The 13173-nt window shown below is 34.7% G+C and overlaps 1 protein-coding gene and 1 long non-coding RNA gene across 5 annotated transcripts in view; one reads left to right on the top strand and one right to left on the bottom strand.

The window, feature by feature from the left end:
• PKIA (cAMP-dependent protein kinase inhibitor alpha) overlaps positions 1-12874 on the top strand; it is a 91393-nt gene extending 78519 nt beyond the window's left edge. For all 3 annotated transcript variants that reach the window (XM_006202395.4, XM_072951783.1, XM_072951782.1), the window contains 2 exons: positions 6098-6275; positions 9417-12874. In XM_006202395.4, the coding sequence (XP_006202457.1) occupies positions 6125-6275; positions 9417-9496 (231 nt within the window). In that variant the 5' untranslated portion in view covers positions 6098-6124 and the 3' untranslated portion in view covers positions 9497-12874. The remainder of the gene's footprint in view (positions 1-6097; positions 6276-9416) is intronic.
• Positions 1-13173, bottom strand: part of LOC116286022 (uncharacterized) — a 103162-nt gene that overhangs the window by 52938 nt on the left and 37051 nt on the right. The window lies entirely within an intron of this gene.

Raw genomic sequence — 13173 nt, 5'->3', positions numbered from 1 at the left:
TCTTGTGAAGAATCAAAGCCCACTTTTGGTAAGTTTTCTAAGTTTTATTCTGATTAGTTTATTTATATAAGCCCAGAAAGTGTGCTAATTTCTACTCTAATTAAACCTCTACCAGCTGCTGACATTTATTAGACTTTTTTGGACTTTTGTCATTTTTTGGCAAATACTTGTCAGACATAATCATTTGGCAACAGTTTTCCCAGAACTTCTAAGCAAACTACAAGTCATTATACAGTGATATATTGGTGTAAAACATGTCCACTCTGTGGTTGTCATATCATTGAATTGAAGAGCTGTGTCTAAGTGTTTAGCTGAATGAAAAAAATAACATACCTGCCATGCATGTAAAAATTACTATTTGGGGGCACCTAATGGAAATTCACTTACGAACTATAATCATGGAGAGAGTGAAAATGATACAGAGTTCATAGCATCTATGTATTTTGTTAAAAATGTAATTATATTCTTCCTTCATCTAGGTATTTACATATGTGCTATTTATCAGCTATTGTTCTTTTCACAGAAAAATAAGTCTATTGTCTGGAGAAAGCAAATGTAATAAAAATGAAGTACTACTTTATAGTACTATTATTATAATACTAATTATAATGACTACCATAACTGAGGGCCTAGTACTTAGTTGCTATGTCATGTTAGAGGTTTAAAATTGGATGCACAGCAATCTAGCGAATTTTATTTCATAAAAGCTTAAGGAGAAAAGGAGTTTCCAGGAATAATCCCATCTCACAATTGTCATTATTGTCTTTCACTCAATTCAGTTGAAAGCTATTCATACACATTTTAAAGGTGAACACACCACACGAATACATCTTTCACAACCCTGTTTCTTCTTCCACATGCTCATTACTTAGGCATACAGTAAGTGAAATTCAAAGTAAGTTGTTGGCTCCCCTCTTACAAGTAGAATTACCACTGTCATCAGGAATGAACATTCCCAGATATACAAATTATAACACAGCACATCTTTTAATTCATATCTTCTCATGGAAAATGTCACCGTTTTTTCTGTCTCACTCTGATATTTTAAATCTCCTTAAAACTATTATCCACAAAGTGAACTAGATGTAAACCCCCACATACACATGCATTATTGTGACAGTTTACCTTTTAAAAAATCATAATGGCAAAAAAACAAGGACTTCATTACAAAATGCAATGTTCTTTATGCAAAACCCACAAACCTGGGTTTAAGTCATAGTTTTGTGTGTTATTTAGTAGTCATTTAACATCTCTGAGACTTATCTTCTTCAACTGAAAATGAAGATATTTTTGCCTACTTCATAGCATTGTTATCAGATGAGAAATAATAGCAATTGTGCTGTTTTAAAGCCTATATTTTAAAAAGCCATAAAGAGACTAAGAGTAAAAGGCAATACTGATGACTGTGAAATAAACTTTTTTTTTCTGCAATCCACCTCCCCTTTTTATCAGATATATTTGCTAGATATAAGAAGGTCAGTGACTGATTCTAAATTCCTACAAAATGTGACCTTATTTCAGATAGTGACCCTAGAAAAAGAACTCTGTAAAGATACCCAATTCTAAATCTTTAAGGTAACATGGAAACTAAATACTGTTGGTTAATGGTGATGGTGGTGGTGTAGGTAATGAAAATACTGTTCTAACTAGCAGCAGTTGATTATTCCAAGGTCAAAAACTTTATCCACACTCGTACCTTACTTGCAGACAGACAACCTGGTGAAACAGAAAAAGTGGACTGGGACTTTGTGGACCTTCATTCCAAACAATTAACTAGCTATGTGAAAACAGGCAGATCACTTGAACTGTCTAGTCCTCAGATTCTTCATCTGTAAAAACTTCCAGGTTTTTAGGATTTGGTAATATAGTATATAACCAGGGAATAGGGAAGTTCTCTGTGACTACCAGTGAAAGGTGATTAATATATTTCTTCCTCATTGTACAGTTCTATTCAGCAGACTTTTATTTAGCACTGATTATGTGCAAAAGGCTCCACTGGGAATTGTATGTAGTTAAAATATTAATAAAATGCAGTTCCTGTCTTGGCAGAACTTGTGATCTGAGTAGAAGGAAAGGCAACTATAATGCTAGTTAGAATTTTAGCGCCCTGTATACAGGTCCGTAAGAATGCTAGCTGAAGAGATGGGGCAAGAAGACAAAGAGAATATGGCATTTGGCTGAATTTTGACAGCTAAATCCATTTCAACAAGCAAATTTGTCAGGGGAAGGCATTCCAGGTGGAATAGCAGACTTGAACAAATGCACTATCAGAAAAGCTCTAGGAAAATATCGTGCATTTTTCTGCAACATATACCAAGTATGAGAGTGAGTGGTTAAAGTTAAAGCAGCAAAAGTGAGTTCCTTCCAGATTGTGGAAAAACTCAGCAATAATCCTGGTAAGGCTTTTTCCCATGTTTTACAGAGAATAAGTATGAGTGACGTCAAATAAAAAACCAACATGACCTGGCAAATGATTAGACATGGATATCAAGTGAGAGAAATAATTAAAAATATGCTCCAACATGTCATATTAATGAGGCCAGTTTTCTCTACTTGTATGTTTTGTTGTTTTCTTATTTTGTTTTACTGAATTTGAAATGCTTGTGCAAAACCAAGTAAAACCTGTTCAGCAGCCAATTGCTCTTGTGTGTTATTTAGTAGTCATTTAACATCTCTGAGACTTATCTTCTTCAACTGAAAATGAAGATATTTTTGCCTACTTCATAGCATTGTTATCAGATGAGAAATAATAGCAATTGTGCTGTTTTAAAGCCTATATTTTAAAAAGAGAGAGAACAGTCTAAATAAGAGATGGATACTTTTGTATTATCCATAGCAATTAGAAGCATTGGGATTAGATGTGTTAGTCAAGTCAGGAAGCAAAGAAGGTCAATGACTAATTCTAAATTCCTACAAAATGTGTATTTCAGAAGGTGACCCTAGCAAGAGAAATTTGTGAAGAATACAAAGCTCAGATAGGATAGAGCCAGGATAGTAAAAAGTATCATGAAAGCTAAGAAAGTGACAGCTGTTTTTTTTTTTAAATCAGCATTTACCCACCATGTGTCAAACATTGTGTTATGCTCTTGAGATACATAATCCAAATAAATTCTCATAACCATCTTGAGAACTAAGTATATTTATCACAATTTGTAGATGAAGAATTGAGTACAGAGGAATTAGACAGAGCATAACAAGTAAATGGGAAGTCTAAATTCAAATACAGGTAGGTCTGATCTCTATAATTATTCCCCTCTATAACTTGGGAGAGTTTCAAGGAGACTATAGCTAGCAGTGTCATGTATTATAGAGAGTTCAAAGAGGATGGACACTCACAAGAACCTTTAACAATGAGCAGTTACTTAATGTTAATAGACATCATTTCAGTGATCTATAAGAAAATAGTCTTTGTAAAACATACTGTATAAAAGTCAATGGAATTCAAAACTTCTAAAGGTTTGTTCAAGGAAAGTGAGAAAATAAAAGTAGTTGAACCCTTCTGAGATGTTTAATGAAGGAAAGAGATGGTAGTGCAAAGATATATGAAAGTTGAGGAAAGGGTATTTGATTGAATGGTTGGTTCATTTTTTGTTTAGTAAGGGAACACCTGAACATGCTTATAAACTTAAGGGACAAACTCAGAGGAGAAAGAAGACTCAAATTATTAAAGAAAAAAAAAGATGGAGCAGGGTCCTACAGGAGATGACAAGAAATAGAAGGAATAGCATGGCTTAAAAAGAAAGCAGCTAGATTATCTAGAAATGAAAGAATAGTGATTTATTATTTGAGAAAGGACGAAATTTTAGAGAACTTGCAGCAGATGTCCTATATCTTCTCCAAGAAGGAAGATGCAAAGTATCTCTTAAGGCAGGTGGTGTCTAGTTGTAGGGAATAGAAAGGGTTTGGAACCCTCCCCACAGAGAGAAGCATAAGGAAGAGTCAGCTAGAGGTGAACAAAAGAATTTCTGTACAACTCAGAGTGTATCCTAATAATAGAGTTAAAAATGTTTAGTTGAGCCAATTGGCACAATTTTGTGACTTTTTCTGGTAACACTCAGCCACCCAGTAATGAGATCAGAGAAAGTGCACTGTGCTGTTTTTCCAGGTGAGGCTTAGGCAGGTCAAGGTGACAGTGGAGCAAAGGGACTTCTGGATACTAAGAAGCCACATGAAATGGTGGGCAATTGATCTCGACTGGACCTAGAAGAAACAGAAATTAAAAGGGTTAAAGGAATTAAAGATATGACCAGTGGGAAGGACAGATTCATTTCGAGTAAGAGGAAGAGAAAAAGAATAGGTGGTTACAGTCACAGAAGAGAATTTCAAAATTCAAGATTCTAGAAATGAGATTGTTTTGAGTGATCATTGTTTTTTTACACTTTCACTTAAAGTGCCATTAATGATTATGTCATCCAGCTGTCCCACTTTACTTATTAGAAAATGGAAGACCAGGAGTTCAAGTAATTTTTTCTGGCTGTTATTCCATGACCCAGTGGCAGAGCTGGGACTAAACCTAGGATTTTCTGAGGAGTATTTTGAAATTTTAAATAACATGATAGCAACCATTAAATCATATACCCATAAAAAAGAATGGTAGATATAGTCAAGTGAATGGAAAACAATGTTATTCATAATATAGTCACAGTAAAGCATGTAGCATTCATATACCTCCTATTTTAAAACTGGTACTATGCTATTCCTCCCTCTTTCCTGTTTTAGCTTCCTCTGAAAGAAGAGAGAAGATAAAAGTTTTCCGCAGATTAAATTAACTCCTCTCTTTTCAGTATTCATTGGGAGAAGAATTAAGCCTTAAGGAATGTGCTGCTGACTGCCATCCTAAAGTGCACTGTAAATGGCATCAAGTTATTTCAGAGTGCCAGAGTGCACATCCATAGTGATGTTTGGGGTCCACCATTTTAGCTTCTTCTTTTATTTCTTATATTTTGAAAAGACTCCTTTCTCTTGATAATTGGTATGGGTTTTTAATCTTAAACTATAGTAAAATGTAATTGTAATGCTTAGGAATAGGAGGAAAGTTATGTTATTTTAAAGTTGTGTTTAAACAAATTAACCCAACAGAAATTCATTATTTCACATCTTATTCATCCCTCTTTTGACATTCAGGGATGGCTATACATTTTTAATGTAGAAAAAGAAATTAAAGATTTACATTTGGTGGTCTTTTGTTACTACATGTACCTCATATTTTATATCAAAAACATTTTCTTCAAGTCTTTAAGTGTGTGTGTTACCAAGTTTGTTTGGGAAAACTAACTTTCATGGAGTCCTTTGTAAATCTGAAGATTTTATTTCAAAGATTCTGTCAAGAATATTCTTCTTCTCAAGCAATGACTTGCCAAAGGGGCAACAAGGGAGCTGTCCTCCTGGACCGGGAGCAGTATTTGATTACTGACATTGTTTAGAATTGCTGGCATGGTGATAATAAAGCATAAACTGGATTTTGGTCAGTTTCATTACTGTTTTTAGACTCTGCAAACAATGCACTTGGGTACTGCTTACTTCTAGGATGGACCACTTCCACTTCACCCCTCATTACCTTGGTGATCTCAAGTTCAAGAACTGATTTCAAGTTCTCCTCTCCAGAGAAGACGGATTACAATGTTATTAGAGAATGAGAACTTTATGATCTAAATCAGGTCTCCACAAACTATGGCATGCAGGCCAAATCTGGCCCTATACCTATTTTTATAAATACAGTTTATTACATTTGTTTAATATATTGACTCCTTTTGTGCTAAAGCACAGAGATGAATAGTTGGCTAAAGACTACATAGTCCTCAAAGCGTAAAATACTTACTATCAGGCCATTTACAGAAAATATTCCCTGATGCTTGATTAAGAATCAAAGCATTACTTGCTTTGTGGACAATTATTTCACATTCATACTGCAGGCTAGTCATATAACAACAACAACCCCCCCCCACATTTTTATAAAATGTTTCTCACTGCCTCTTTGATCAGGTCTTTACTCAAAATTAGCTGTCCAAAATGATTTGATCTTTATGGAATAATCTTTGTTAAATGTTTACCATTGACTGGCATTATATTTACCTATTAATTTTTCTCTGTTTTGTAGCTCCTGCTATGTGGATATTTGTTAGCAATGACTGATGTGGAAACTACATATGCAGATTTTATTGCTTCAGGAAGAACAGGTAGAAGAAATGCAATACATGATATCCTGGTTTCTTCTGCAAGTGGCAACAGCAATGAATTAGCCTTGAAATTAGCAGGTCTTGATATCAACAAGACAGGTGAGTCGTTTGACACCCATCTCTCTATGCACATGGAATGACCTACAGCATTTCACTAGTTAGGATTAAGGGATGAAAAAACACCTTTGAAAGTAACCTAATAGAAAAAGTTATAAACAATCAAAAGCAAGATGAAAGTCATGGACTAATCTCTTAATCACTCGCTCTGTTTTCAGTGACTTCTCTTTACAGGGTTTCCCACACAAATGCAGAGTCCTTAATCTGATTTCTCTAATGTAATCAATACAACACATTTTTTTTATCCTAATCTCTATAAAAGCTCTGAAATTTCTTATGTAGAATATTTAACAAAGTTGGAGCTCCGACCTTTGACAATATTGGCCACCTGTAACATTTAATAGCATTAGATGTTTAACAAGATTCACAGATGAGTCCGATGAGTCTCAATTCTAAGAACTACTTCAGCAGAAAAGGGTTTCCAGGACCAATTTTATTGAAAATGGGGGGAGTACAGTAGTCCATTACCTGAGTAAGCCTTAGGTAAAGAGAGTTCTTTCAGTTTTCCTTTCATGATAGACTGTTTGAAAAATTAGTCTTATTATTGGGCTTTGAACTCTTACCCACCAAGTCTAACTTTACCAATGAAAAAGTGAAACAGGTTTGACATGTCAAAGTACTTCTGAGTATTTGAATGAATCCCATGGTAATTCTTCCATAGCTTTTGCAAGTATCAAAGCTGAATGTATTTCCCTGAGAAAAACTTGTGCAAAAATAATCTTTAAAAGTGAAAAAAAATGTAGTTCACGATTAAGAAACCACACATGAAAATCACTTAGTTTCTGACTCATGGAAACCACTCAATACTTCTTTGCTATTAGAATTTTTATGGCAAAGCCTTCCAGTTATTGGAAAGTTGAGAGTTTATATGTGTTAATGAAATAGCTCAGCAACATCACCTTGAAATACCTAGGGATAGAACTTTATTCAGTGACTACAGGTCAGCAAGTCATAGATCGGTCCTTTCAAATTCAGGTTGAAAATAAAACTTTCACAGTCACTACCATGGAACACATAGACTGATGTATAGTTTAGATTTCATTGTTTCTCTATTATTACTACCGGACTTAACTTTTCAAAATAGATCTGAGAAAGGCTACAGGAAATTACTCCAATTTGGTGATATAAGTTGAGTAAATATATTTTTTCTGTAATCTTTGAGAATTTGCCAATCTTTTTCATACATTTGTATTTTTATTTTTATATGAATATTCTATTTTAAATAATCTGCATTGATATTGGCCACCCTTAATTTTAGGACTTTTTTTATAGTATAGTTTAATTTCTTCTTTTTTTGTTTTCACTGAAGTTGAAACCCAATAAGCTCCAAGCCCTTTCTTATACAAGAGATTATATTATATTATTATGTTATAATTTAAATAAGTTGATATTTGATACCAATAAAATGCATTTTATATTTTACATTAATGTTATAATTAAATAATTTAAATAATTCAGGTATCTTTATGCCTCCAAATGTATTATTTTCTAAACATTTCTACATGTTAATTGCAATTCTCTAGGCCCTTGAAAAAATTTTTCTGTTTCTCTTCAAATCACAAAGTCCAGAACTAGGCAAAGTATAAACAGTACTGATTTTCTTTCTTATTCTAAGTAAAAAGAGCTAAAAATAATAACTGTACAATTGAAAGTCTAAAATATAAAAAATGACAACTGTATAGTGGCAAATTAAATATCACTAACTGAGATAGTGGGGGATTCCTTTGTAATTTCTGAGTATTTCAGCTTCTTTTTAGTTTATGCTCAACAATATTGTTGCCCCATGTTTATCTTGACTTGTTCACAAGCATCTATTTAGCCATAGTTCTGTGTTTATAGCATTATTCAGAGCCCTGAGCAGCGTCCCTGGATACCTAGAAATCCCAAGCCCCATGGGAGCCAAAGTTCCTCATCTTGTATTTATGCAGTCACTTTCATCCTTAATATTCTACTGTCTTGCGTCTGCCCAAATATGACTTCATTCCTTTGGTTACCAAGAGCTCCTCCTATTTATCAAGTTCTTGTTTTATGCTAATCTGTACATCTCAGATTCAGGCCATCTGCACATCTTGGGGGCTTGTTCATTGCTCTAATAATGAAAATTATAAATAATGCATGGTGATATTCTTGGAACCCTTTTAGAACAGAATATAATTTTTATGTAGAGAAACTGCTTTTAATTTCCCTAAAGTTTGGTGTATGGTGAGATGTTTTGTGTGTATTTAAGAGTAAGGAGAAATTGCCTTCAATATTGCCATCTGAATAAAGAGGACACCCCACTTACCTCTATTCATTTAAACTATGGTAATAAACTCTTAGCAAAAATTAATATAATATACATTATTGCAACATAGTAAAATATTTTGTCCACTAAGCTATATTGGTTGTTTAGTAACAAACTAACCCAAGCAAATGTTTGAACCTTTGAATGATTACCCATGGCTTGCACCCAGATAAAGTGACCTAATATGGAGAGAAAGCATTGTTTAATTTTAGTGTTCGCTCTGTCACTGGCTGAAATTATTGCTAGGGGTGCAGTTATGAAAGTGGTTTTATTAGAGTTGTACATATGTTCTACAGGCCAGGCCAGAGGCCATCATAACTATCTGATAAGGGACTAACCAGCACACATAATGTCCTTCCACCATTGCTTTTAATTTAAATTAATTAAACCTCTGAGAAATCAGTGAGGTTATCATCAAGTGCTCAAAATAATATAACATGTAATTTAAAAATATTTCTTAAAATAAGACAGGCATCAAATTGTAAACTTGCCCCCAATTTCTGACTTCTGCCTAAAGACACTTCTGATTTCTGCAACCTGTGAAACTCTAAATGCCATGCCATGAATTTCCTAGGACTTATCAAAAGCATGGAGCATCACTAACCACTCTAAAAATTCAGTTGTTATTTTGTTTTTGAGCCATGCTGTCCCAGGACCAGAATTAGCCCTTGAAACACTTAAGCTGTTTTCTTGATGGGGAATTGACTACCAAGAAAAAACACTTGTGAGGATTACAACCTCTTGAGTACTTCTGAAATTTCCAATATGATACATTGAGAATCAGTAAGTGTAAGCCATAGTTTCCATTTTGCCTTTATCCTTTTTTATGTCTCTAACAGAAGGTGAAGAAGATGCACAGCGGAATTCGACAGAACAAAGTGGGGAAGCCCAGGGAGAAGCAGCGAAGTCTGAAAGCTAACACTCCACTTTGATCTTCATCAACACCTGACAATGTCTCAAATCTCCAGGCCTGGCTGGAATGCATTTATTTCCAAGAGTGAAAAGGGGAAAAAGAAAGAGGCTGTGCTGCATTGCAGGAACCTGTGTGTTATCATGTTAAAAATGGGGGCAGAAGCTGTGGCTGCAGACAGACTTTTCTCTACCTCTGGCATTAGCAATGGTTGAAATCATGTGGCTTGTGTTTGGACGTCATTTTTGTACGGATCCTTTCACTTGACCATATGATGAAATGCTTGTAGAAAGTAGCACTGACCTAGATGATGATTCTTCCTGTAGCATCTGGCCCCTCACAATGTCAGAGGATTTACTTGTGTCTAATCGCAAAGGGTTGGTTGAACCCCAGAGTTTAAATAGCTCTGGTCCAAGTATTCACCCAGTAAAAGAACCATCCAGAAAGCACTGTTTTTAGCATTATGTATCTGTGTGTTCCTGCTGTGTTATTTACACTGTTTTGTATTGTACAATATAGATGCTCAGCACTGCCCCCTTCTTTGATTGCTTATGAAAAACAAAAATGATGTACGTTACTGTGAATTTTTATACCACTCATTTTTAAAAGGGCTGCCTTTTTTTCTGCTCCGTAGTGTGGTGGTGTACACAGGATAGAACACAATTTTTAAAACTTAATCTTTTCCCTTAATTCACTGCTGATGAAGTCTAACATTCATCAAGACTTCTTTGCTTATTATACAGGCATTTGAAAATATCCATTAAGTGAATATTACCTGAATTTGGTCTTTTTAATGTCTACACACACCAGAATTCAATCTGCAAATTTTGTTTTATTCCCAGAGAACTTTTTCCAACTAATATTTTTTATTTTTAATTATGAGGATTTTGGAGAATTGGGAAGGCAGGAAAGAAAATCCAAGCAATCAACATATTTTCTTCTATGGAATATAATTTCCCATAGTGCTATATGATACTGTTAAAATTTGGAGGACAGCTTATCTCCATGGAGTTGCAAAAGACAGAGAAAATGATCTTTCAATCATGTGAACACCAATCACAAAAGTAAAGCCCTTTTGTTGTGTTTTTCATGTCTTTTTTCAGCCCTATCAGATCCAAATGTTATTATGCACTTTTTAATGTTTGTAAACTTTTACTAATAATTAGTGTGAATTGCATTCTGATACAATAATAATCATCATTAGAAGCTGACAAAATTCTCATTAATACCGTTGATGGCCTCTCCTGTTTTTTGACATCATGGTTCTTATATGGAAAGTCTTGTGAGCTGTGTAATCTCTCCGGTCAGTATTACAAAATCATTTCTCAGTGGTAATAAATAAGGAACCAGTAATATGCCAGTGGCTTATGAATTACTGGACAAACAGCAGACAACAGGAAGACCCTTTACAATAAAGAACCCACTTAACTGTCCTCGAGGTCTTAGATACAGTCCCATGTGAAGTAGATTAAGCAGCATTTCAACAGGTGATCTACATGGACATACCAGGAACTCAGGCCTCCCTTGTAGTCACATAAAGGATGAATGGTGAATCTGCCCTCATCTCTCTTTACAGTACTTTTTGAATGAGTGGGATAAGGGCCTGGGTATCACTTGGTCCTCGATCATATATTACTAGAAAAAATGTTAACAGTGTGAGTCTTTGAGAAAATAGAAAGAGGGAAGATTACATTTTAGAGTACTTCCTTCTGTCTAGTCCAATACGATCTAAAATGTCCAGTTAAAATTCAAACAAATTTGCCTATTAATAGACTCACAAGTGGGAAAAGAGGTCCCTGAGGCTATTTTAGACAATCTCTGGTAGTCCATTTAAAACATTCAACCCATACAATCATTTTTTTTCAATATCCTCATAGCTTTCTTGTGAATGTAGGTAAAGTTCTCTTCATCCTTAAAGTTGTGGAATTCTAAACTGATTTCATGTGACTTTGTAAAGTTTAGGATTAGTGCTGAGTATATGTGGAGGATTTATATTCCTATGTGATATACTATTATTAATAATGCATGTGGTATCATGCTTGTCTTTGAATAGATAATAGTGCTAAATTGTGAAGTCATATGGAGCTTTTGAATTATTTTGACCTCTTACTGCTACTTTGTCTGCTATATTTCAAACCCAGAACTATTCCCAAGCCAGAAAATAAAAATCAACTTTCCAAAACACCCACATTCTGCAAATGTTGCTCAGCAAAAGTTCATAGTAGCTTCCAAATTTTATTGTAATATCTTTACATGGAATTGAATTGTTAAGGAGAAAAGAAAAGAGTGGAAAACTAAGGCGTTGGTTTGATAATATGCATTGAATGCCTGTTAACCAACTGACTTTCTACTCATCACTTCACAGCACATATTCTCCCATTTAATCCTCAAACAATTTGATTACAGAAGTCTATACCATTTCACAAATCAGGAAATTAAGGCTCAATAAGGCATACATTTTACAAGTTTAAAGAACTAATAAGTGATAAAATAAGATTTGAACCTGTGTTTATCTGTTGCGGGGAGTTTTCTACTGCACGTGCCCTAAAATTGAAGCCAATTACAGAGCATGTGTATCTGTAAGGGAACTTTTAGAGATGGACTAGATCAGCCTCCATATTTTAGAAGAGGAAATTGAGTCCCAGAAAAGGCAACTGATTTTCCTAAAGGTTACCTAGATGAATAATGACACAGATGTGATTAGCACTTTTACTTAATAATAATAGTACATTTAATTAAAATGTATTTTTGTGTTATACTTCCCAGAAGACATTTTCCTGACATGAAGTCTGTAAACTTAGCATGGTTCAGATTTTTTATGTTTCATGCTACTCATTTTATTTAATTGACTAGAAATGTGATGATTTCAGTTTTTTGACTCACTTGCAACAAGTGTGAACTTTTCAAATTTATCTTCAATTGACTGTAAGCATCCTATGCTGATATAGTGATACCATAAATTCACAAAAATGTTTTTCCAACACATAAGAGACAGGAAGCCTCCAATTTTTAATCTATATCCCTAGAGTTGCACACTGTTAATGCCCAACACTTGCGTCTTACTCAGACACAAGTACAAATGGACCGTTTTAGGAGGTGAATGATACGGCTATTTCTCTTCAGAGAAGCAATAAAGGGTAAAGAAATGTAACTGCGGGCAGTCGAGTTTCTGAGTGAAGCCAAGAGTAATAGGGAGAAAATGTATAGTCATTAAGTGAAAACAGGAAAGGATCTATGTTTATGATGTCTTAATAGGCCCTAAATTGTTCTTTAATTAAAAGAGTGGCAGTCTCCGAAGTCATCTGTGAGCTTGTATGACTTTTGTATTTAGCAATGTTGCATGCTCACATAATTGATATTAAAAGTAATACATTTTTCTGAAATGTACACAGTCTATTAAGAGTATTTATTGAACACACACTATGTACTTGGTGCTCAGGAAAGTGCTATGGGTGATAACAGAGAAAGCCCAAGCTTCAGCCCTCCTGCGGTGGACGTTCTCAGCATCCCAGTCTCACTTTTTCCTGGCCTCTGCTCCAAGAATTTTCACCTCCATTCCACTCTGGTAGCCCACTTCTGGGCCTTATCACGTACCAGAGCCATTCCACCTCTTAAACACTAAACAGCAATATCACTCCCGCATTCTTACATGCTCACCTGCAGGACAGGGATTTTTAATCAGAAGA

The sequence above is a fragment of the Vicugna pacos genome, chromosome 29, assembly GCF_048564905.1.
Source record: "Vicugna pacos chromosome 29, VicPac4, whole genome shotgun sequence".
Classification (NCBI taxonomy): domain Eukaryota; kingdom Metazoa; phylum Chordata; class Mammalia; order Artiodactyla; family Camelidae; genus Vicugna; species Vicugna pacos.
The sequence above is the reverse complement of the archived record's forward strand: the minus strand, read 5'-3'. Positions and strand labels throughout refer to the sequence as shown.